The sequence below is a fragment of the Callorhinus ursinus genome, unplaced genomic scaffold (genome assembly GCF_003265705.2).
Source record: "Callorhinus ursinus isolate GAN/ISIS: 27379988/994484 unplaced genomic scaffold, GSC_fseal_2.0 scaffold111, whole genome shotgun sequence".
In the NCBI taxonomy this organism is placed as follows: Eukaryota; Metazoa; Chordata; class Mammalia; order Carnivora; family Otariidae; genus Callorhinus; species Callorhinus ursinus.
Genome location: NW_027397173.1, coordinates 1,098,054 through 1,122,469, shown reverse-complemented (window position 1 = coordinate 1,122,469; position 24,416 = coordinate 1,098,054). Strand labels below are relative to the sequence as shown.

Sequence of the window (24,416 nt, the reverse complement as noted above, 5' to 3'; positions counted from 1 at the left end):
CTAGTTCTTTTCTTTTCTTTTTTTTTTTTTTTTAAAATTTTTTTTTTTTTATTTGAGAGAGAGAATGAGAGAGAGAGAGAGCACAAGAGGGGGTTGGGTCAGAGGGAGAAGCAGACTCCCTGCTGAGCAGGGAGCCCGATGCGGGACTCGATCCTGAGACTCCGGGATCATGACCTGAGCCAAAGGCAGTCGCTTAACCAACTGAGCCACCCAGGTGCCCGAAACCTAGTTATTTTCAACATCTTTCTTTCTACAAGGTAAAAGAACAAGTCTTTGTGATTTTCCAGGAACTCTCTGGGAAATCCCAAAGTCAGTTTGAGAGCAAGATTTTGTTTAAGATTTGATTTGGGGAAGGCAGACTATCACAGGTTGTCAAAAATGTCAAAAGGTTTGAACACTTAGGTGGGGTGTGGCTCAGGGGGGCGCCTGGGTGGCTCGGTTAAGCATCTGCCTTTGGCCCAGGTCATGATTCCAGGGTCCTGGAATCCAGCCCTGCGCCCGTGTCCCTGCTTAGCAGGGATCTCCCTCTGCCATAGTCCCCCCCCCCCCCCCCCCCCCCCCCCCCCCCCCCCCCGCTCTTTCTCTCTCTCTCTCTCTCTCTGTCTAACAAATAAATAAATAAATAAAATCTTTAAAAAAAAAAAGGTTTGAACACTTAGCTAAGTAGGATCTTACGTCACTATGAAAGAATACATAGCTACTTATTTAAGCAAATTGACAGTAAAAGAATTCAAAAGTAGCTATAGGAGATAATAGGTTTGTAACAAAACAACCTCAGGTGTTTCAAAAGTGAGAATACTTAGTTCTTTTAAGTAGTCAAAAATGTGATAAAGATGAAAATAAAGCACAGGAAAGTATTCTGATAAGACATAGAGTCTGTTTTCTAGGCAGATTACTTAAAATGTAAAGAAAAACCTTTTACAGTCCCTTATTAAGGGCATACTTATAGCCCAAGAAAATTTTAACAGTAAGAAACCAAACTCTAGTTTTGCATTCAGGTATTGTTGATACTAAAGCTCATTGATAAATATATTCATCCAGTCTTAGCCAGCTTTGACCACACAACATGAAATTCCTTTTTGACAAAACTTCTACAACTTTCTGTATCCATTCAGGTTTTAATCCTGCTCTCCTCTTTTCTAATTCTGGAAAAATAAGTTGTTTTACTTTAGTGTAAAATTTACTCCCTAATTTTTTTAATTTTATTTTTTATGTAATCTCTACACCCAACATGGGGCTTGAACTCAAAATCCCAAGATCAAGAGTTGCATGTTCTTCCCCCTGAGCCAGCAAGGTACCCCAATAACTTTTAAACTTATAATAACAAATTTATTTATTTATTTTTAAAAGTGATCTCTGTGCGCGACGTAGGGCTGGAACTCACGACCCCAAGATCAGGAGTTGCATAGTCTTCCAACTGAGCCAGCCAGGCACCCTGTTAAACTTGTAACAAATTTTATTTTATTTTATTTATTTTTATTTTTAAAGATTTTATGTATTTGACAGAGACACAGCGAGAAGAGGAAACACAAGCAGCAGGGAGAGGGAGAAGCAAGCCTCCCGCCAAGTAGGGAGCCAGATGCCGGGCTTGATCCCAGGATCCGGGGACCATGACCTGAGCCGAAGGCAGACGCCCAACGTCTGAGCCACCCAGGCACTCCAAACTTGTAACAAATTTTAGATGTCAACTTTAAAATGTGCAAAGAGATACACAATTAAAATTCTTATGAGTCAGACAACAAAAGCAATGGGAGAAGACTGGTCCAGATATTATCTGAAAACATGCTTAAAGAAAGAAAAACAGGTCCTCAAGTCCTTACATGCTCGCCAGTCTTGTCAGAGTTGGAAGCCCGCCGGCTTCCTGCACCTAGGCGGCGCGCTGCCCCTCTGCGGAGGTGTGGGTACCGCCGCTTGGGGAGCCATGTCATGCAGAGCAGCGCAGGGCCTGATAAGCACCAGAAATGGTATAAAGACTACTTCAGAGTGTCAAATAAATAAATAAAATCTTTTCTTAACATTTCCTTTTTTCTGGCTTTATTGTAAGAATACAGTGTATAATACATATAACATACAAAATATAGGTTGTTTATATTATAGATATAGCTTCTGGTCAATAGTAAGTAGTTAAGTTTTCAGGGAGTCAAAAGTTATTATCAGGTTTTTTAAAAAGTTTTAATCAGGGGCTCATAGGTGACTCAGTCATTTAAGCGTCTGACTCTTGATTTTGGCTCAGGTCATGGTCTCAGGGTTGTGCGAACCAGCCCTGCATTGGGCTCCACTCTGGGAGTAGAGCCTCTCCCTCTCCTTCGCTCTACCCCCCCCCAAAAAAAGTTATAATCAGGTTTTTGACTGCATAGGAGGTTGGTGCAGCTAATCCTCATGTTGTTTAAGGGCCAACTGCACAAAATCAGTAGTATTTCTATACATTTACAATGAACAATAAAAACGAAATTAAGAAAACAGTTCTAGTTACAATAGTATCAAAAAGAAAAGATATCTTGTAATATTAAGTCTTCTCATAAAGGAACATACAATTTCATCATAATACCCAGTCTTACTTCATACTCCTGACTATAAAGTTCCATAGTTTTCTCATTTTCTGTGGTGACGATTACTGGAGAATTAAAAACATTCTTTTTTCTAATTGTGGTATGGACCTTTTCCAATGCATATTTTAATTTGTAAATTCTGGTATGTAGGAAAGCTATTGGAGTTTATTTGGCAAATGGCCACTTTTTCATTCATTAATTTTTTATGGTTTTTCAGTTAAGTCTTTTGAAGACAACTATCAACTATTTTTTTCTCTTCCAGTTTTTATAGTTATTTTCTGTATTTTCTCATGCTTTATTAAATTACACTTCCAGAACAGTGTTAAATCATGCTGATAGTGAACATCATCTGTCTCTAGTGTTTTACTCCTCAGTCCTGCTTGTTTTTGATTACTGGTTTGAGATAGATATGAATATGATCTTGAGGGAATGTCCTTTATTAAATATTTGTTATTGGGACTGCATGTTGAACTTTATTAACCTTTTTAGTACCTCTCTTTTATCCTCCCACTATTCCTGTGGCCAGTCCTTACGCTTCTGTAGTAAAACCTATGTGGACATACTTTGGGAGTCTTATTGTGTTCCCTGCATTTGATTTTTATTTAATTGGTATAAAATATACCTAACAAAATTTACCATTAAATGTACAATTCAGTGGTATTAAATACATTCACATGGGGCGACATCACCACTGTCCATTTCCAGAATTTTTCCATCATCTCAAACTGAAGCTTTGTACCCATTAAATATTAACTCCTCCTTCCCACCCCATGCCCCACCCAGCCGCTGGTAAACAGTATTCTACTTTCTGTCTCTTTGAACTTGACTGTTTTAGGTACCTCATATAAGTGGAATTATGGATTATTTATCCTTTTGTGTTTGGCCTATTTAATGCAGCATAATGTTTTTAAGGTTCATTATGTTGTATCAGAATTTCGTTCTGTTTTATGACTGAATAGTATTCCACTGTATGTGTGTATCACATTTTGTTTATCCAGTCATCTACTGAGGGAAACAGGTTGCTTCCATCTTTTAGCTGTTGTGAACAATACAGCTGTAAACATTGCTCTACAGGTATCTTGTTTGAATCCCTGTTTTCAGTTCTTCTGGGTATTTACTCAGAAGTAGAATTGCTGGATCATATGGTAATTCTGTGTTTAACTTTTTGAGGAACTACCAAGCTATTTTCCATAGCACCTGCACTATTTTACATTCCTACCTAATTTGCTTTTATATAACCAGGATTATTGCATCTCTTTGTATTTTAAAATTCATTGGTAATTTTCTTTGTGGGACTATATTGATTCTGTTTGTCCATTATACTAAAACCAGCTTTGATTTTGAACATTCTCCCTGGTTTCCTGTGTTCTGCCACAAATGGTACGCTATGATAATTATCTGTTTCTGAAAACTTATGGGGGGAGTGCCTGTCTGTCTTTCTGGGCTCAGTGTCATTCAGGGATACAATTCTTTTTTGTTTTGTTTTAATTTATTTTTTATTAATTTTATTTTATTATGTTAGTCACCATACATTACATCATTAGTTTTTTGATGTAGTGTTCCATGATTCATTGTTTGCATATAACATCCAGTGCTCCATGTAGTACGTGCCCTCCTTGATAACCATCACCAGGCTAACCCATTCCCCACTCCCCTCCCCTCTAGAACCCTCAGTTTGTTTCTCAGAGTCCATAGTCTCTCATGGTTCGTCTCTCCCTCGGCCTGCCCCGTCTTCATTTTTCCCTTTCTACTATCTTTTTTTTTTAATATATAATGTATTATTTGTTTCAGAGGTAGAGGTCTGTGATTCATCACTCTTACACAATTCACAGTCCTCACCATAGCGCATACCCTCCCCAGTGTCCATCACCCAGCCCCCCCATTCCTTCCGCCCCCCACCACTTCAGCAACACTGTTTGTTTCCTGAGATAAAGAGTCTCTTATGGTTTGTCTCCCTCTATGGTTTCATCTTGTTTCATTTTTTCCTCCCTTCCCCTGTGATCCTCTGTCTTGTTTCTCAAATTCCTCATGTCAGTGAGATCATATGATAATTGTCATTCTCTGATTGACTTATTTTGCTTAGCATAGTACCCTCTAGTTCCATCCACGTCATTGCAAATGGCAAGATTTCGGGGGCTTTTTTTTTTTTTGAAAGCTGCATAGTATTCCATTGTGTATATATATACCACATCTTCTTTATCCATTCATCTCTTGATGACCATCTTGGCTCTTTCCATAGTTTGGCTATTGTGGACATTGCTGCTATAAACACTGGGGTACACGTAACCCTTCAGATCACTACATTTGTATCGTGGGGTAAATACCCAGTAGTGCAATTGCTGGGACATAGGGTAGCTCTATTTGCAACTTTTTGTGGAACCTCCATACTGTCTTCCAGAGTGGCTGTACCAGCTTGCATTCCCACCAACAGTGTAGGAGGTTTCCCCTTTCTCCTCATCCTTGCCAACATCTGTCGTTTCCGGACTTGTTAAGTTTAGCCATTCTGACTGGTGTGAGGTGGTATCTCATTGAGGTTTTGATTTGGATTTCCCTGATGCTGAGCAATGTTGAGCACTTTTTCATGTGTCTATTGGCCATTTGGATGTCTTCTTTGCAGAAATGTCTGTTCAAGTCTTCTGCCCATTTCTTGATTGGATTATTTGTTCCTTGGGTGTTGAGTTTGATAAGCTCTTTATAGATTTTGGCTACTAGCCCTTTATCTGATATATCATTTGCAAGTATCTTCTCCCATTTTGTCGGTTGTCTTTTGGTTTTGTTGACTGTTTCCTTTGCTGTGCAAAAGCTTTTTATCTTGATGAAGTCCCAACAGTTCATTTTTGCCCTTACTTCCCTTGACTTTGGTGATGTCTCTAGGGAGAAGGCTGCGGCTAATGTCAGAGGTTGCTACCTGTGTTCACCTCAAGGATTTTGATGGATTCCTGTCTCACATTTAGGTCTTTCATCCATTTTGAATCTATTTTTGTGTGTGGTGTAAGGAAATGGTCCAGTTTCATTCTTCTGCATGTGGCTGTCCAATTTTCCCAATACCATTTGTTGAAGAGACTGTCTTTTTTCCACTGGACATTCTTTCCTGTTTTGTCGAAGATTAGTTGACCATAGAGTTGAGGGTCCATCTCTGGGCTCTCTATTCTGTTCCATTGATCTATGTGTCTGTTTTTGTGCTAGTACCATGCTGTCTTGATGATTACAGCTTTGTAATAGGACTTGAAGTCTGGAATTGGGATGCCACCAGCTTTGTTTTTCTTTTCTAAACATTCCTCTGGCTATTCAGGGTCTTTTCTGGTTCCATACAAATTTTAGGATTATTTGTTCCATTTCTTTAAAAAAAAGTGGGTGGTATTTTGTTAGGGATTGCATTAAACGTGTAGATTGCTCTAGGTAGCATTGACATTTTCACAATATTCTTCCAATTGATGAGCATGGTACGTTTTTCCATTTCTTTGTGTCTTCCTCAATTTCTTTCATGAGTATTTTATAGTTTTCTGAGTACAGATCCTTTGCCTCTTTGGTTAGATTTATTCCTAGGTATCTTATGATTTTGGGTGCAATTGTAAATGGGATTGACTCCATAACTTCTCTTTCTTCTGTCTTGTTGGTGTATAGAAATGCCACTGATTTCTTTCAATTGATTTTATATCCTGCCACTTGACTGAATTCCTGTATAAGTTCTAGCGGTTTTGGGGTGGAGTCTTTTCGGTTTTCCACATAAAGTATCATATCATCTGCAGACAGTGAGAGTTTGACTTCTCCTTTGCTGATTCGGATGCCTTTGATTTCTTTTTGTTGTCTGATTGCTGAGACTAGGACTTCTAGTACTATGTTGAATAGCAGTGGTGATAGTGGACATCCCTGCCATGTTCCTGACCTTAGGGGGGAAAGCTCTCAGTTTTTCCCCATTGAGAATGATACTCGCTGTGGGTTTTCCATAGATGGCTTTTATGATATTGAGGTATGTACCCTCTATCCCTACACTCTGAAGAGTTTTGATCAAGAAAGGATGCTGTACTTTGTCAAATGCTTTTTCTGCATCTATTGAGAGAATCGTATGATTTTTGTTCTTTCTTTTATTAATGTATCACATTGATTGATTTGCGGATGTTGAACCAACCTTGCAGCCCAGGGATAAATCCCACTTGGTTGTGGTGAATAATCCTTTTAATGTACTGTTGGATCCTACTGGCTAGTATTTTGGGAGAATTTTGGCGTCCATGTTCATCAAGGCTATTGGTCTGTAATTCTCCTTTTTGATGGGGTCTTTGTTTGGTTTTGGGACCAAGGTAGTGCTGGCCTCATAAAATGAGTTTGGAAGTTTCTTCTTTAAATGTTTGGTAGAATTCCCCTGGGAAGCCATCTGGTCCTGGGCTCTTGTTTGTTGGGAGATTTTTGATTACTGCTTCCATTTCCTTACTGGTTATGGGTCTGTTCAGGTTTTCTATTTCTTCCTGGTTCAGTTTTGGTAGTTGATACATCTCTAGGAATGCACCCATTTATTCCAGATTGTCTAATTTGCTGGTATATAGTTGTTCATAATATGTTCTTATAATTCTTTGTATTTCTTTGGTGTTGGTTGTGATCTCTTCTCTTTCATTCATGATTTTATTTATTTGGGTCCTTCCTCTTTTCTTTTTGATAAGTCTGGCCAGGGTCTATCAATCTTATCAATTCTTTTAAAGAACCAGCTCCTAGTTTCGTTCATCTGTTCTACTTTCTTTTGGTTTCTATTTCATTGATTTCTGCTCTGATCTTTATTATTTCTCTTCTCCTGCTGGGTTTAGGCTTTATTTGCCGTTCTTTCTCCAGCTCCTTTAGGTGTAGGGTTAGGTTGTGTATTTGAGACCTTTCTTGTTTCTTGAGAAAGGCTTTATTGCTATATATTTTCCTCTTAGGACCACCTTTGCTGCATCCCAAAGATTTTGAACAGTTGTGTTTTCATTTTCATTGGTTTCCATGAATTTTTTAAAATTCTTCTTTAATTTCCTGGTTGACCCACTCATTCTTTAGTAGGATGCTCTATAGCCTCCATGTATTTGAGTTCTTTCCACCTTTCCTCTTGTGATTGAGTTCTAGTTTCAGTGCATTGTGGTCTGAAAATATGCAGGGAATGATCCCAATCTTTTGGTACTGGTTGAGACCTGATTTGTGACCCAGGATGTGATCTATTCTGGAGAATGTTCCATAGGCAGTAGAGAAGAATGTGTATTCCGTTGCTTTGGGATGGAATGTTCTGAATATATCTGTGAAGTCCATTTGGTCCAGTGTGTCATTTAAAGCCTTTATTTCCTTGTTGATCTTTTGCTTAGATGATCTGTCCATTTCAGTGAGGGAGGTGTTAAAGTCTCCTACTATTATTGAATTGTTGTCGATGTGTTTCTTTGATTTTGTTATTAATTGCCTTATATAATTGGCTGTTCCCATGTTAGGGGCATAGATATTTACAGTTGTTAGATCTTCTTGTTGGATAGACCTTTTAAATAGGATATAGTGTCCTTCCTCATCTCTTATTACAGTCTTTAGTTTAAAATCTAACTTGTCTGATATAAGGATTGCCACCTCAGCTTTCTTTTGATGTCCATTAGCGTGGTAAATGGTTTTCCACCGCCTCACTTTCAATCTGGAGGTGTCTTTGGGTCTAAAACGAGTCTCTTGCAGGCAACATATCGATGGGTCTTGTTTTTTTATCCAGTCTGATACCCTGTGTCTTTTGATTGCGGTTTCAGGGTAACTACCGAAAGATGAATTTAGTGCCATTGTATTGCCTCTACGGTGACTGTTACTGTATATTCTCTCTATTCCTTTCTGGTCTATGTTACTTTTGGGCTCTCTCTTCACTCAAAGAATCCCTTTTAATATTTCTTGCAGGGGTAGTTTAATGATCACAAATCCTTTCAGTTTCTGTTTGTTTGTCCTGGAAGCTTTTTCTCTCCCATTTTGAATGACAGCCTAGTTGGATAAAGTATTCTTGGCTCCATTATTTTTCTCATTTAGCACCCTGAATATATCATGCCAGTCCTTTCTGGCCTGCCAGGTCTCTCTGGATAGGTCTGCTGCCAGTCTAATGTTTCTACTCTTGTAGGTTACAGACCTCTTGTCCTGAGCTGCCCCCAGGATTTTCTCTTTGTCTTTGAGATTTGCAAGTTTCACTGTTATATGTCAGGGTGTTGACCTATTTTTATGGATTTTAAGGGGAGTTCTCTGTGCCTCCTGAACTTAAATGCCCTCCCATTTCCTTCCCCAAATTAGGGAAGTTCTCTGCAATAATTTGCTCCAATATACCTTCTGCCCCTCTCTCTCTTTCCTCTTCTTCTGGGATCCTAATTATTCTAATATTGTTTTGTCTTATGGTATCGCTTATCTCTCAAATTCTGCCCTCTTGATCCAGTAGTTGTTTATCTCTCATGTTCTTAGTTTCTTTATTCTCTCTCATTTGGTCTTCTATATCACTAATTCTCTCTTCTGCCTCATTTATCCTAGCAGTTAGAGCCTCCATTTTTTATTGCACCTCATTAATAGCCTTTTTGATTTCAACTTGGTTAGATTTCATTTATTTCTCCAGAAAGGGATTCTCTAGTATCTTCCATGCTTTTTTCAAGCCCAGCTGGTATCTTTAAAATCGTCATTCTGAACTCCAGTTCTGACATCTTACTAACGTCTGTATTGATTAGGTCCGTGGCAGTCCGTACTGCCTCCTGTTCTTTTTTTTGAGGTGACTTTTTCCATCTTGTCATTTTGTCCATAGGAGAATAGATGAATGAGAGAACAGCATGCTAACAGGGTAACAACGACCCCAGAAAAATATACATGAAACAAATCAGAAGAGACCTGAAACCAGGGGGGAAAGAAAGGGAAAGAAAAAAAAATAGGATCATGCAGGTGAATAGATCAGAGTCACACACTAGATTTTGGGCGTATTCTGGTCTGTTAGAAGAAACTGCCTCCCAAAGTTTTAAGGAAAGAAAAACTTATGTTTTTCTAAGAGCAATATGATGAAGGGCTGGAATATGACTATAAAGAGGAAAATTATAAAAGATTGTATAAAAGGAATTGATAAGAAGTTGGTTGTAAAAAGAAAGAAGAAAAATTAAAAAAAAGAATGTGATCAGGCAGGAGACTATAACAAAGCCATACACTAGGGTATATTTTGGTCTGTTAGAAGAAACTGTATCCCAAAATTTTAAAGAGAGAAAAACATATATTTACACAAAAAATAAGGTTAACTACAATTAAGGGATATGACTCTAAAAAAATTTAAGATTTTTTCAAAAATTGGTAAGATAAGATGTTGGTTGAAAAAGGGAAAAAGAAAAATTTAAAAAAATAGAAAAAGAAAAAATAAAGAAAATTTTAAAAATTACCTTTAAAAGACTAAAGAATCGGGAAAAAAGCCATGAATTCTATGTGCAGTATTCCCCTAGTGCCGGAGTTCTGCCGTTCTGATTGATCGGTAAACTTGGTCTTGGCTGGCTGTTCTTGCTGATCTTCTGGGGGAGGGGCCTGTTGCCGTGCTTCCCAAATGTCTTTGCCGGAGGCAGAATTGCCCTGCCCTTTCTGGTCCGGGCTAAGTAATCTGCTTGGGTTAGCTCTGGGGAGCTTTTGTTCCCTGCAAGCTTTCCGCACAGCTTTGGAGGAGGAGAGTGGAAATGGTGGCCCTCCCAATCTCCGCCCCAGAGGAGCCAGAACTTGGGGCCCCACTCCTCAGTGAGCCCCCAGAGAAAAGCAGTCAATCACTCCCGTCTCTGGTTACACTCCGTGCTCACCCTGGCAGTGACTGATCGTTTCTGTCTCTGGCATCTGACCCCTTGTAGAGTCTCCAAACCCAGGAGATCCCTGCGGTGCGCTCCCGCACCGCTCGTCCTGGGAGAGGTAGGGAAGTCTCCCTGGATCTGCCGCTTGTTGCATCCCTGCTGGAGGAGCAGTGGCCCGACTGTGCCACTGATCATGGTTTATGGCAACCCCGAGCTGAGAGCCCATGCCTCGGCTCTGTCTCTGCAGCCAGCTTCCTGGCTCCGATACCTGGGAGCTCTGCCGCACTCAGGCACCCCCGGTCTTGCTGTGATCCCGAGGGTCCTGAGACCACAGTGTTCCAGAGAGGGTTCCACCCCCTGCTTAGCCACTGACTGGAGCAACCTCCCTCCGCGGAGCCGACTTCCAAAATTTCCGATTTGGGCTCCGTGGCTCTATCACTTGCCAGAAGCGGCCGATGGAGGCCCCCTCCCCCACCATCTGTCTTCCCGAATATCGCCTCGGATTCACTTCTCCCTACATCCTACCTTCCAAAAAGTGCTTGCTTTTCTATTCAGAGAGTTGCTGCTATTCTTTTCTTCGATCTCCTGTTGAGTTCGTAGGTGTTTAGAATGGTTTGATCCCTATCCCTCTGAATTCCTGGGACCAGACAAAATCCAGGTCTCCTACTCCTCCGCCATCGTGCTCCTCCCCCCTCCCAGGGATTTAATTCTTCCATAGCTTTACCCAGTACCTCCTTTGGTTATAGGTTTCATTCATTTTTTTTCTAACAATTTGAGAAGATTGTCACTATGTTTTCTTACAAAATAGTCTGTATCATTGAATTACACAAATTTTATTAGCTTAGCAAAGCACGTGATACTCTCTATTAGAAGAAATTTTCTCATATGGGGTTACCTCACTTTTCTGATCCCTAATTTTGTATATTCTCTTTTTAGCCCAGAACTTACTGGTTTTTTTTCTTGCTTTTTCTTGAATAAAGAGCTCTTGGATTTGTTAATCAATTTTGTATTTATGTTTGAATTTTTTTTAAATGAAATATTTTTATCTTGCTGATTATGCAAGTGTAATAGACTTTTTTTCTCTGTACACCTTTTAAAAAGATTTTGAATTGCTGACAAGATTTATTATTGACTATAGCACTGATTGAAATAAAATCTAGAGAAATTAAATTTCATTATGAGAACTTATACTCCCAGGTATTAAAAGAATGTGTACTTAATTATTAAATACAGGCATACGTTGTAGGTGTTACGGGTTTAGGTGTAGACCACTGATAAAACAAATACTGCAATAAAGCTAATCAAATTTTTTGGTTTCCCAGTGCATATAAAAGTTAAAGTTATATAAATGTGATGTTTATACTGTTGTCTATTAAGTGTACAATAGCATTGTGTCTGAAAAATGTATGTAACTTAATTAAAAATTATGCTAAAAAATGCTAACCATCATCTGAGCTTTCAGCAAGTCATAATCACTGATCAGAGGTCACCATAATAAATATAATAATAATGAAATGATTGAAATATTGTGAAGCTTACCAAAATGTGACACAGAGACATGAAGGGAGCAGATACTATTGGAAAAATGGCACGAAGAAATTTGCTTGATGCAGGTTGCCACAAACCTTCAATTTGTAAAAAACTCAATATTTGCAAAGCACAGTAAAGCAAAAAGCATGCTAAAATGAGGTGTGCCTGTATTCATATCAAGAAATAGCATCAGCAATCTAGAAACTCATGTCCTGTATAAGGAAAAGCTCCCAGGATGAGAGGGAAAGAAGTGTGCTCCCAAGGGGGCACACTTTACAGGCAGATAGAGCACCGTTGCAGTCGGGGAGCCAGGAGATTCTAGGGAGTACCCTGCTGAGAACACCATGTAGACTATATTTCCAGATTACAAAAACCTTGTCATTTAGTTATAGAACTCTTACAGAACTTAATTATTTACAAGTCTAGAACTTTCTAATTAAAATAATGGTATAAATATTCTAACATAAGAGCTATGGAGTTTTCAAAACAAAATAGTTTCCACTTGTTCTGTGAATTTCTTAGTGTCTATATACTGTTGGTTCCATCTACAGTTACTAACCACTGATTGCCACTCCAGCAGTGTCCTCATTTCTCACCCTTGGCTTCAGGTTTCCTGGGGAGTCCCAAAACACTTGATAGCTACAAGCAACATTTTTGTTGTTGTTCGCTTAAGAAAAACTTTATTTTTAAGTTTTATTTTATTGTCATAAGAACACTTAACATATCTACTCTCTTAATAAGATGTGAAGTATACAATGCAGTATTGTTAACTATAGGGACAATGTTGATCTCTTGAACTTATTCCTCTTGTGTGATTGAGACTTGATGCATTTGATTAATAAATCCCAGTTCCCACTCCTTGCCACCCCTGACAACCGCCATTCTATTCTGATTCTATGAGTTTGAGGATCTTAAACTTTGCTTTTAGAACAACTTCAGATTCACAGCAAAATCGAGCAGGAAGTACAGACACTTCCAGGCTACCTCTACCCCCACACACGCAACCTCCCAAGCAGCCAACATCCTGCACCACTATAGAACATTTATTATAGTCAGTGAGCCTACAGTGACACATCATCATCACCCAGATTCTGTAGTTTACATTCGGGTTCCACTTGGTGTTGTACATTCATGGGTTTTAGCAAATGTGTAATGAATAGTTCCACTGACCTAAAAATCCTCTGTGCTCTGCCTGTTTATCCTTCCATCCCTGCCAACCCCCGGCAGCCACTAATCTTTTTACTGTCTCCATAGTTTTGTCTTTTGCAAGGTGTCGTATAGTTGTGGTCATACAGTATGTAGCCTTTTCAGATTGGATTCTTTCACTCAGCAACAAGTTCCACAATATTAAGTTTTCTCCAAGTTCTTTCGTGGCTAAATAACTCATTTCATTTTAAGCTAAATAACATCCGATTGGATGTACCACAGTTTGTTTATCCATTTACCTACTGGAGGACATCTTCATTGATTCCAACTTTAGGCTACTATAAATATTTGTGAACAGGTTTTTGCGTGGACTTAGGTTTTCTACTCATTTGGGTAAACACCAAGGAGTGTGATTGCTAGATGGTATGGTAAGAGTGTATTTAGTTTTGCAAGAAAGCTCCAAACTGTCTCCCAATGAGGCTGCACCATTTTGCATTCCCACCAGCAATGAGTGAGAGTCCTTGTTACTCCATGTCCTCATCAGCATTTGGCGTTGTCAGTATTTTGTGTTTTGTCCATTGTAATACGTGTCTGGTGGTATCTCATTGTTTTAATTTCAAATTCCCCAATGACATATGATGTTCAACATCTTTTCACATGCTTACTTCTCATCTACATATCTTTTTTGATGAGGTGTCTGTTCAAGTCTCTTGCCCTTTTTTAAATTGAGTTGTTTTCTCATTGTTGAGTTCTAAGAGTCCTTTGTGTATTTTAGACAATAGTCCTTTATCAGATATGTCTTTTGCAAATATTTTCTCCCAGTATGTGGCTTCTCTTCCCATTCTCTCATTTTTTTAAGAATTTTATTCACTTAAGAGAGAGCACAAGCAGGTGGGGGAAGGGCAGAGGGAGAGGGAGAAGCCAACTCCATGCTGAGCAGGGGGCCAGACGTGGGGCTTGATCCCAGGACCCTGACATTTTGACCTGAGCCGGAGGCAGATGCTTAACCGACTGAGCCACCCAGGTGACCCTCTTCTCATTCTCTTCATGCTTTGGCAGAACAGAAGTTGTTAATTTTAATAATAAAGTCTAACTTATCAATTATTTCTTTGGTGGATTATACCTTCGATATGATTATCTAACAAGTCATCACCCTCCCCAAAGTCACCTACATTTTCTTCTGCCATCTTGTAGGAGTTTTATAGCTTCACTTTGTACGTTTAGCTCTATGCGCCATTTATGAGTTTATTTTTGTGAAGGGTGTAAGTGTGTGTCTAGATTCATTTTTTTGCATGTGGATGTCCAGTTATTACAGCACCATATGTGGACCAGACTCTTTTTTCCCCATTTTATTACTCTTGCACTATTGTCAGAGATCAGTTAACTATATTTATGTGGCTCTATTTCTGGGCTCACTGCTATGTTCCATTGATCTGTTTGTTCTTTTACGAGTACCACACTGGAACTGACTGAATGACAGCCTGCAGCCTCCCCATCTCTTTGAGGGCTCCAGGCTTCCTTCCCCAGACTCCTTGGCCTTTCCTTGGCCCTTCTCCACCCCTCCTTCCCTCTGAGGTACAGGTCTTGGTCCCTCTCACATCATTACCAACCAGTTCAGCCAAGGGTTGCTTTGGGATCTACCCTTCTAGGCAGCAGGAAGTTGTAAATTGCACAAATTGTCTTTTTCTAGAATAATTTGTTAAAAAGTCCCCTGTCAGAAAATATCTACAGAGCTATGATTTGAGAGAAAATCTCAGATTGCACGTTGAGTGCTCTGATTTGGGCTGCTTTTCCAGAAAGAAAGACCAGGATGAAGGCGGGTAGGATGCTCATAGGCCTGGGGGGATGTGGGGGCAGAGGTCATCTTGGCCAGCCCCCACACACTATGCCAGGCTTCTTGTCTGGGAGTAGGTTACTCAGCTCCTTGGAACTTGCTGTGTGCTCTGTGAAAATGGGGCTAATATTTACTTGGACAGATTGAGAGAACATGAAATCCAGCAAATTGGTCAGATTTATTAATGATTATTTATATTTTACTTGCTATTTTTTAGGTTTTGTGACTGACTTTTTTCCATTATTTTGTTTTTGTTTTGTTAATTATCGATTCCTAGGAATCGCACAGAAATATACATTAATGTCCAGTGTTCCCATACCCCAACCTCCTTCAGTTTGAGGTAACATCTAACACAACTATAGTACTAAATCAGCCCTAGGAGATTGACATTGATGCAATCCATAGAGCTTATTCAGATTCCACCAGTTAAAAATACACTCATCGTGTGTGTGTGTGTATGTGTGTGTGTGTGTAACGCTGTGCAATCTCATTACATGGGTAGCTTCATGGAACCACTATCACATAAAGGTGCTCACCTGTACCATCCCTACCCGACTCTTTCATGCTACCCCTTTATTGCCACCCCTATCCCCGCCCTCCCATCCCTAAACCAGGGCAACCACTAATCTCGTCTCCATCTCTATCACTTTGTCACTTCAAGAACATTTTTATAGATGGACTTACATAACATGTGACCTTTTGGGATTGACTGACTTTTTAAACCCAGTATATTTCCCAGGTTCATCCAGGTTGTTGCACAATCGATAGTTCTTTTTTATTGCTGAGTAGTGTTCCATGGTCAGTATGGACAATTTGTTTATCCACTCACCTCTTGAAAGGCATCTGAGTTGGAGCTATTATGAATAGAGCTGCTGTAGACATTCATGTACAAGTTTCTGCATGAAATAAGTCTTCATTTCTCTGGAATAGATGCCCAAGAACACAACTGTTGGGCTATATCCTAAATCCATTCATTGTATTTATTTTTACAGTTCCTTTCTATTTCTTGACATAGAAATCTGTTTATGGTACTGATTATGGTATCTGTTATCTGTTTATGGTACTGATAATATGAGTAACCTTTAAAGACAAGCACACTGAATCATTGTACAGCCTATCGCAAAAGTTGTTCCTCTGCGTGTGGGTGTGTTTACTGTAGAGAAAGGTGGGCCTCCATGATTATTCCAGGTCACATGCAGGTAATAAATGGAGGTGACTCTTTCCTCAGCTGTGTGGGAAATGTTCATTCTTATTAGTAATCAAGAACAGGGAATCTTCTAGCAAGGAGTAACTACATTAATAGCAGTACTACCAGCAATAAGTGGAGGTTTGCAACTAGGGAATTTCTGAGAAAATGAACAAAATTATCACAAGAAGTAGGTAATAATTAAGAAGAAATTAAAGGGGCGCCTGGGTGGCTCAGTCGTTAAGCGTCTGCCTTTGGCTCAGGTCATGATCCCAGGGTCCTGGGATCGAGCCCCGCATTGGGCTCTCTGCTGGCGGGAAGCCTGCTTCTCCCTCTGCCACTCCGCCTGCTTGTGTTCCCTCTCTCACTGTGTGTCTCTGTCAAATAAATAAAATCTTTAAAATAAAAAAAAGAAATTAAAATGATATATTTTTCCAGACGTTGTTTATATTCTCCTTCTCTCTTGTTTTTTTCTTGATAAATTCTTCTAACTTTATAAGGAACAGACAGTTCCTATCTTATATAAACTATTTTGAAATATGAGGAAGATGAAAAGCCACTGTCTGTGGAGGAAGCAGAACCCTGAAACAGCACAGAAAAAACAATGCTGGTTTTACTAATGAACAGGAACACTTTTTACGTGAAATGATGTATCAGAGTAGAAGTCTCTTGCTGTCCTGGCCATCTTATTGGGCTTCTTTTACTCAGCATAGGTTTGTTTTTTTTTTTAATTTAATTTTATTTTTTAATGTAATCTCTCCCTCCATGACCCCGAGATCAAGAGTTACATGCTCCTCTTACTGTGCCAGCCAGGCACCCCTCACTCAGCATAGTTACTTTGAGGTTCATCCACATGGTTGCATGTATCCATAGCTGGCTCCTTTTTCTTGCTGTGTACTATTCCATTCTAAGGACAAATCATGGTTTGCTTATCCATTCACCTGTTGATAGACATTTGTATTATCTCGATGGCTATTTTTTTTAAGATTTTATTTATTTGACAGAGACACAGCAAGAGAGGGAACACAAGCAGGGAGAGTGGGAGAGGGAGAAGGAGAAGCAGGCTTCCTGCCGAGCAGGGATCCCGATGCAAGGCTCATGACCTGAGCTGAAGGCAGATGCTTAACCATCTGAGCCACCCAGGAACCCCTCAATGGCTATTTTGAATAAAACTTTCATGAGTGGTTTTTTTGTTTTGTTTTTGTTTTTTTTTATTTATTTGAGAGCATGAGCACTAGCGGAGGGAGGGGCAGAGGGAGAGGGAGAGAAAGAACCCCAAGCAGACTCCACGCTGAGCACAGAGCCCGATGTGGGGCTCAATCCTGTGACCCCCGAGGTTAGGATCTGAGCCAAAACCAAGAGTCAGATGCTCCACTGACCCAGCCACCCAGGTGCCCCCCGTGAGTGTTTTTGATCAAGTCTTTGTGTGGACATATGCTTTCCTTGCTCTGAGGACATAAAATTACAAGTTGCGTGAACACTTTATAATGGCCAGATTTATGCAGGCTCTAGAGGGTGAGTGACCAAATTGTGCAAGGGACATAGGAATGGCCAATGTGGCCAAAGCAGAGGACCTAAGCATGAACTTCGCATCTGGCATTTGATGGTTGTGCATTTGATTGCAGGCTATTTTCTTTTTTATGGGCTCTCCATTTTCTCTCAGAATGAAGTCCTGAATTCTTCTTGGCCTCTTCGGACCTCTCACATTGTGTCCTTCCCTTTCAGGCCCATTACTATGCCCAGTCCCTGCTCTTTCCCTTAATGAGAGTAAGAAGATGGTGATGACAGCTTAGATATATTGTGGACCCGGAACTCATATGTGTACTCTATGTGCATTATTGTGTGTAATCCTTCCAGGAGCCCCACAAAAGAGGTACCACTTTTATGCCCTCGGTGTAAGGAAGAAACCACAGCTCAGAGAGATTAAGTAATTTATCCAGGATTGCACAGCTAGTAAGTGGTAGGTTAGAAGTTAGACTAGACCATCTGACTTCAGAGCCAGCACCTTTAACCACAATGTTGTAATACCCTTCATCACTGGAAGGGCAGATTGTGCATGGAATTTAAGATGCCATTTTAAACTATTCTTCTACATCATCTAGTTAACTCCTATATTCCTAACTTAGTGTTCCTCCCAGTGGCCCCTTCCCTGGCAGCCCAGACTGGGTCAGATTACCCTGCACCACGTGCTTCTCTCAGAGCTCTGTGTCTGCCCCACTGAGCTGAGCACAGCATGGATGCAGAGGCCTTCCTTTGCTTCCCTTAGTGTCTGCTGCCCAAAGAGTGCTAGCACTGAGTAAACCAGGTGAATGAGTGAATGAGTTATACTGTCAGATATGCATGTTTGTCATCAGCTTTGCTGAGGTATTATTTACGCATACAAATGTGTAACTACAATCAAGATAAATTATTTTGATTACTCTAAAAGTTCCCTGTGTGCCCCTTGCAATCTCCCTCCATCCCCAGCCACCACTGTTCTGTTTGTCTGTCCCTATAGTTTTGTCTCTTCTAGAATTTTAGATAAACGGAATCATACAGTATGTAGTCTTTTGTGTCTGTCTTATTTAGCAGAATGCTTTTGAGATGCATCCATATTATTGCATGTGTCAGCAGGTCCTGTTATATGTTTAAAACCACTTTAAATAGTTATTTTGGAAACAGTCCAGAAGTAAATACTTAGCCCCACTCAGGTTTAGACTTGGTTCATAAGTTAGAGCAGCGGTTTTCAAGGGTCCTCCCCAAGATCCTTTCAGAGTGTCCACAAGGTTAAAATGATTTTCATAATAACCCAAAGGTATTATTTGCCTTTTTTACTCATTGTCTCAGAGTTTTCCAGATGCTGCCTGATGTGTGGTATCGCAACAGATTGGATGCAGAAAGATATGAGAATCCATCTGTCTTTTATTAAGCTATCTGGCTTAAAGAAATTTGTAAAAATGTTAATGCTGCTCTCCTCACTAAAAGTTTTTGTGTTGGAAAATATAATCACTTTTTAAATAACAAATGTTAATTATATTAACATTTAATGGCTTTCTTGTTATTAGATGCATGAATAAATATTTTTAAATTGTATTTTAACTTCTCACATGACAAATAGTGATAAATATAAACCGTGTAAACAGAAGCTCTTTGGGGGCTTTAGTTTTCTAGTTATAGAGAAACACTTAGTCCAAGGAGTTTAGAATCTCTGGACTAGGGACATTTTTGAAAAGGCATCAGGAATAAGATAAGGAAGTCTTGGAGCTGCGTGGGCTTAGAAGAGGGTCTGGAGACCTGGCCTACGTTGCCTGGAGAAGGGGCCTCCATCCGGTGGTGCCAGATGGAATGTGGGCTGGAATGCAAGGACAGGCAGTGTCGGCTACAGTCTCACTGTCAGCCCCCAGCTCGCTCCCCAGACCTGGTTGGGCAGGTTCTGTTGATATTTCAGCTTCCTACAAGGAGCCAGCGGGCAGCGCATGCCTGTGGCTGGCTTACAGGACAGCGATCATGCGGCCTAGAGCCAGCCACTTTCCCCAGATGAAGCTGCCGCTACTCTCTGACTTCAGGTTGGGCACTTGCTGGGGAGCTGACTGATGTCTGTGCTGTGTTCTGATTCCAGGGCAAGCACAGGAGATCATCAGGATGGTCTGCTGGCTTTCAGGAGAAACTGTACCCTCCCCCTTTCCGCGCAGTAGAGTTCTAAGCTCAGATTGAAAGATGTCTAAAATAATTTTTTAACAAAAGCAGGTGGGATGCTAGTCTTATTACTGGCACAGTTATTGTGGGGAAAGCGACATGTAGATTTTGGTTAGTGATTTTGATAATGCTGTTAATAAATGGGAGCAAAATTGCACCTCCAGTCTTTGACCTGTTAATTGCTCTTCTCTTGCAGGCGAAAGGGCCTGTGGTTCCGACTGAGGAAGATACTTCTCTGTGTTTTGGGGTTGTATGTTGCCATTCCATTTCTCATCAAACTATGTCCTGGGATACAGGCCAAACTGATTTTCTTGAATTTTGGTAAGTACCACATGCCCATTTTGCCTTGAATTTTAGTAAGAATTCATTTGCATGATGATTTATATATTTTTATATCTACCACCCAGATCAAGAAATAGAACATTTCTGGGATGCCTGATTGGCTCAGTTGGTTAAGTGACTGCCTTCAGCTCAGGTCATGATCCCAGGGTCCTGGGATCGAGCCCCACGTCGGGCTCCTGGCTTAGCGGGGAGCCTGTTTCTCCCTCTCCCTCTGCATGCTGCTCTGCCTACTTGTGCTCTCTCTGTCAAATTAATAAATAAAATCTTAAAAAAAAATTAAAAAAAAGAAATAGAACATTTCTATTACCAAGAAAGTTCCCAGTGCCCCTTCCCAGTTACAGGCTGCTGCAGTGACTGCGCTGCCCTCCAGGGCTAACAGTTGTGTGCACAGCCCTGCTTGGCTGGGGGTCCTGCTTTAGAGGCAGTGGGTGAGGATGTTAATGGTGTTGTGTTGGAGGTGCTCTGCCCTTGTGCCATCTAGGAGGCTCACTGAGATAACCACTAAAAGGTGACCACCTTAAACAAAAATAATTAGGACTTTTTTCTTTAAAAATAAAAAAAAAATCAGCCTGACATGCTTTGGTTTCTATGGAATTATATGCTGGCTCTATAGGTGTTGTAGTCTCCCTGAGTTAACTTAGACTTTGTGTGTTCCAAAGGTGTTTTTTTTTTTTTTTCCATGCTGTGTATTTACTTTTGTGCAAATAGGAAGAGAAAGGTCCAGAAGTCTCAAGCTTAGGAAATAGAAGGCTGAGGGCTCCCAGGTACATAATTGCTGGGAATAATCCTCTTAAGGAGCATCAACAAGATGAGGCTAGGAGGGAAGAGGCTGGGTCTATGAGTGTTAGGGTTTGAAGGTAGAATGTGGTGCTTGGCGCACAGCAGCTACTCCATAAGCAATGGCCTTCAGCTTGAGTGTGCAGGTATGCGTAGCATCTGAACCAGTCGAGGTGGGCTCTGTGCATGGTCTTAGCTGTTGGTTTGCAAAGAGTGGGCTTGGACCTTGTGTATTTGGGAGGAGAGGTTTGAAAGTTGGGGCTGATGCCATGAGAAGAGGGAGCAGGGCTGCTGGTAGAGAAAGAAGGAGGAGGAAGAGCGTGAAGATGAGGGGAGGACAGACAGGAGGTGTTGAGATCGCTCACGTGTGACTGTGGCCTGGGACAAGCAGGGGGTGGCACTGGGGCCAGGCATGTCAGGGCTCCAGAACCCTCTTCTGTAGTAACGCAGTGCTCCAGGCTCTGTAGGTGCCTGGGCATACGAGTTCGGGTTTATGAAGTCTACAGTGGACTTAATCACAGAAACTTGGAAGTCACTGGCTAAAAGGAGCATTTCTGCTCTCAAGAGGAACAGTAAGGAGGAGGAAGAGAAATAGTAAGGTCAGTGTTCACTACTTTGTAAATCCAAAGTAAGTTTTTTTAATTTGGTGTCTTAAAATAAGTATAAAACACTTGTAGTATACCAAGAGGCATTTGATTTTTCTAATGGAAATGTAGCTGAACTTTGAGGAATTTATCCTCTCTGTGTTTTTGCCAGTGTGAGAGGCACAAACTTAAAAGGAACTAACAACATACTAAAATAAAGGGAGTTTTGATTTTCTGACTTTAACCCTTAAATGTCCACAGTCGGTCCAGCACAGAAGAGAGTTTGGGTTTACATATAAACACGAAGCTACTGGGTTGCAGATACCCTGATGGCAGACTTTAGGATGGACTCTGAATGGCTGTTCCTACTCTATAGGCCTCCAGGTGCCTTGAGCAGGTGCCTTTGCCACATGGTGGGGTCCCAGCAAATATTTGAATTGACTTGCTTTTCTTCAGATCAATTATTTGGGCTACTTTAAACACAGCCCACAAATGTTGTTCAGTTGGTTTCCTAATGAAATGGTAGAATGTTCCACAGGAGCAGAACTTTGGGTTCTCCTAGTCCACCTCCACAAGGAGATGCCAGTTGCTTACCCTTTCCTTCCCCATGTCCATTGTGTGGCAGTGGGATCGCCTCCTGCAGGGATGGTAAAGGAGATTGGTTAGCTGTCTGTGCTGCCTACCCTGTGGGAGAATGGGGGTCTCCAGGGCCGGCCTGCAGTGGTTTGGCAGTTTCAGCCCATGGTGCTGGAGGGCCAGTGTGTTGGGGTATCACCTCCATTTTTGTCTCCTCAAAATGTGAATCATGATCCTGTGAATTCCATCTGGACTCTAAAGGAAGTCTAAACAGTCTTTTGGGTCTCAGAACATAATCACAGAATATATTCTTAAGTTCACACCAAATCTATCTGAAATCACATTCATAAATCAGAGAAATAAGCTATAGAAAAAACATAGCCCCATGATTTGAATCATTGTTCTACTTTAAATATATTTTCATAAGCAAAAACTACATGAGCATTCCAAAACCAGAAGATTAACTGAAAAGCCCTGAATGGCAGTGAAGAAGAAAATGAAAATCATTCTGAGGAAATTGTTAATGTTGTTGCTTATCTGTCTGTTTCCTGTAGGTCTCTTTTGTCTGAGTCTCTACACATAAACATGAGTATGTGTGCTTTTCACTACTCAGGTTTCAAAAGTCTGATTCCATTGTCAGTGATGGTGGGTGATACCCAGTATTTTGTGGTCTTGAAGTCTAGATGACTAGATTGAAGTATAGTTGGTATACAGTAGGATGCTAATTTCAGGGGTACAACACAGAGGTTTGACAATTGTATGCATTACTCAGCGATCGTCACAGTAAGTATAGTCACCATCTGTCAGCATACTGACTTACTACAATAGCGTTGACTGTATTCCCTATGCTGTATGTCTCATCTCCATGTGTGTATTTAACTGGAAGCTTGTACCTTTTCACCTCCTTCCCCTATTTTGCCCATCTCCCCTCCTCCTCCCCCTCTGGCAACCACCAATTTGTTCTCTGTATTTGTGGGTCTGTTTCAGTTTGCTTGTTCCTTTGTTTTGTTTTTTAGATGCCACATGTAAGTGAAATCCTATGGTATTTGTCTTTCTCTGTCTGACTTATTTCACTTAGCATAATGCCCTCTGGGTCTACCCACGTTGTCCCAAATGGCAAGATCTCATCCTTTTTTCTACTGAGTCATAAAGCTTAGATATCTTCTCTGCAGTTCTTTGCCCTTGGATCTAGAACTGTCTCTTGGTGGGAAGGAATGTTTCAGTTCAGAGGCCTGCACAGAACTGCTCCTCTCTGCACATTACCTTGGGCCTTTTTTGGGAAATAGGTTAGATATATGAATTATGTATTTGTTTTTAAAGCAGAAGGCCAGCCAGCCTGCTTCAACATTTTCCAGGATAATAATCCTTATGCTTCCTCTTTCTCCTTCCTCTTACAGGCCCTTTTAACCCTTGATAGCTTTCCTTCCTTTTAAAATTTTTTTATTTGAGTAGTTGACACATAATATTACATTAGTTTCAGGTGTACAACATAGTGATTAAGCTATGCTAACCATGAGTGTAGCCACCATCTTTTTTTTTTAATTTTTTTATTGTTATGTTAATCACCATATATTTCATCATTAGTTTTTGGTGCAGTGTTCCATGATTCATTGTTTGTTCATAACACCCAGTGCTCCATGCAGAATGTGCCCTCCTCAATACCCATCACCAGGATAACCCATCCCCCTCCCCCCCTCCCCTCTAGAACCCTCAGTTTGTTTTTCAGAGTCCATCATCTCTCATGGTTCGTCTCCCCCTCTGACATACTCCCCTTTTCTTCCTCTCCTGTTATCTTCTTCTTTTTCTTTTTTCTTAAAATATGTTGCGTTATTTGTTTCAGAAGTACCGATCTGTGATTCAGCAGTCTTGCACAATTCACAGCACTCACCGTAGCACATACCCTCCCCAATGTCTATCACCCAGCCACCCCATCCCTCCCACCCCCAACCACTCCAGTAACACTCAGTTTGTTTCCTGAGATTAAGAATTCCTCATATCAGTGAGGTCATGTGATACATGTCTTTCTCTCATAGACTTATTTCACTCAGCATAACACCCTGCAGTTCCATCCACGTCGTTGCAAATGGCAAGATCTCATTCCTTTTGATGGCTGCATAATATTCCATTGTGTATATATACCACATCTTCTTTATCCATTCATCTGTCAATGGGCATCTTGGCTCTTTCCACAGTTTGGCTATTGTGGACATTGCTGCTATAAACATTGGGGTACACGTACCCCTTCGGGTCCCTACATTTGTCTCTTTGGGGTAAATACCCAGTAGTGCAATTGCTGGATCGAACGGTAGCTCTAATTTCAACTGTTTGAGGAACCTCCATACTGTTTTCCAGAGTGGTTGCACCAGCTTGCATTCCCACCAACAGTGTAGAAGGGTTCCCCTTTCTCCACAACCCCGCCAACATCTGTTGTTCCCTGACTTGTTAATTTTAGCC

At 40.6% G+C, this 24,416-nt stretch overlaps 1 protein-coding gene across 3 annotated transcripts in view; it reads left to right on the top strand.

The window, feature by feature from the left end:
* The window catches only part of ABHD12 (abhydrolase domain containing 12, lysophospholipase), a 101,734-nt gene that overhangs the window by 36,221 nt on the left and 41,097 nt on the right, over positions 1-24,416 (top strand). For all 3 annotated transcript variants that reach the window (XM_073889638.1, XM_073889637.1, XM_025876985.2), the window contains exon 2: positions 19,880-20,004. In XM_073889638.1, the coding sequence (XP_073745739.1) occupies positions 19,880-20,004 (125 nt within the window). The remainder of the gene's footprint in view (positions 1-19,879; positions 20,005-24,416) is intronic.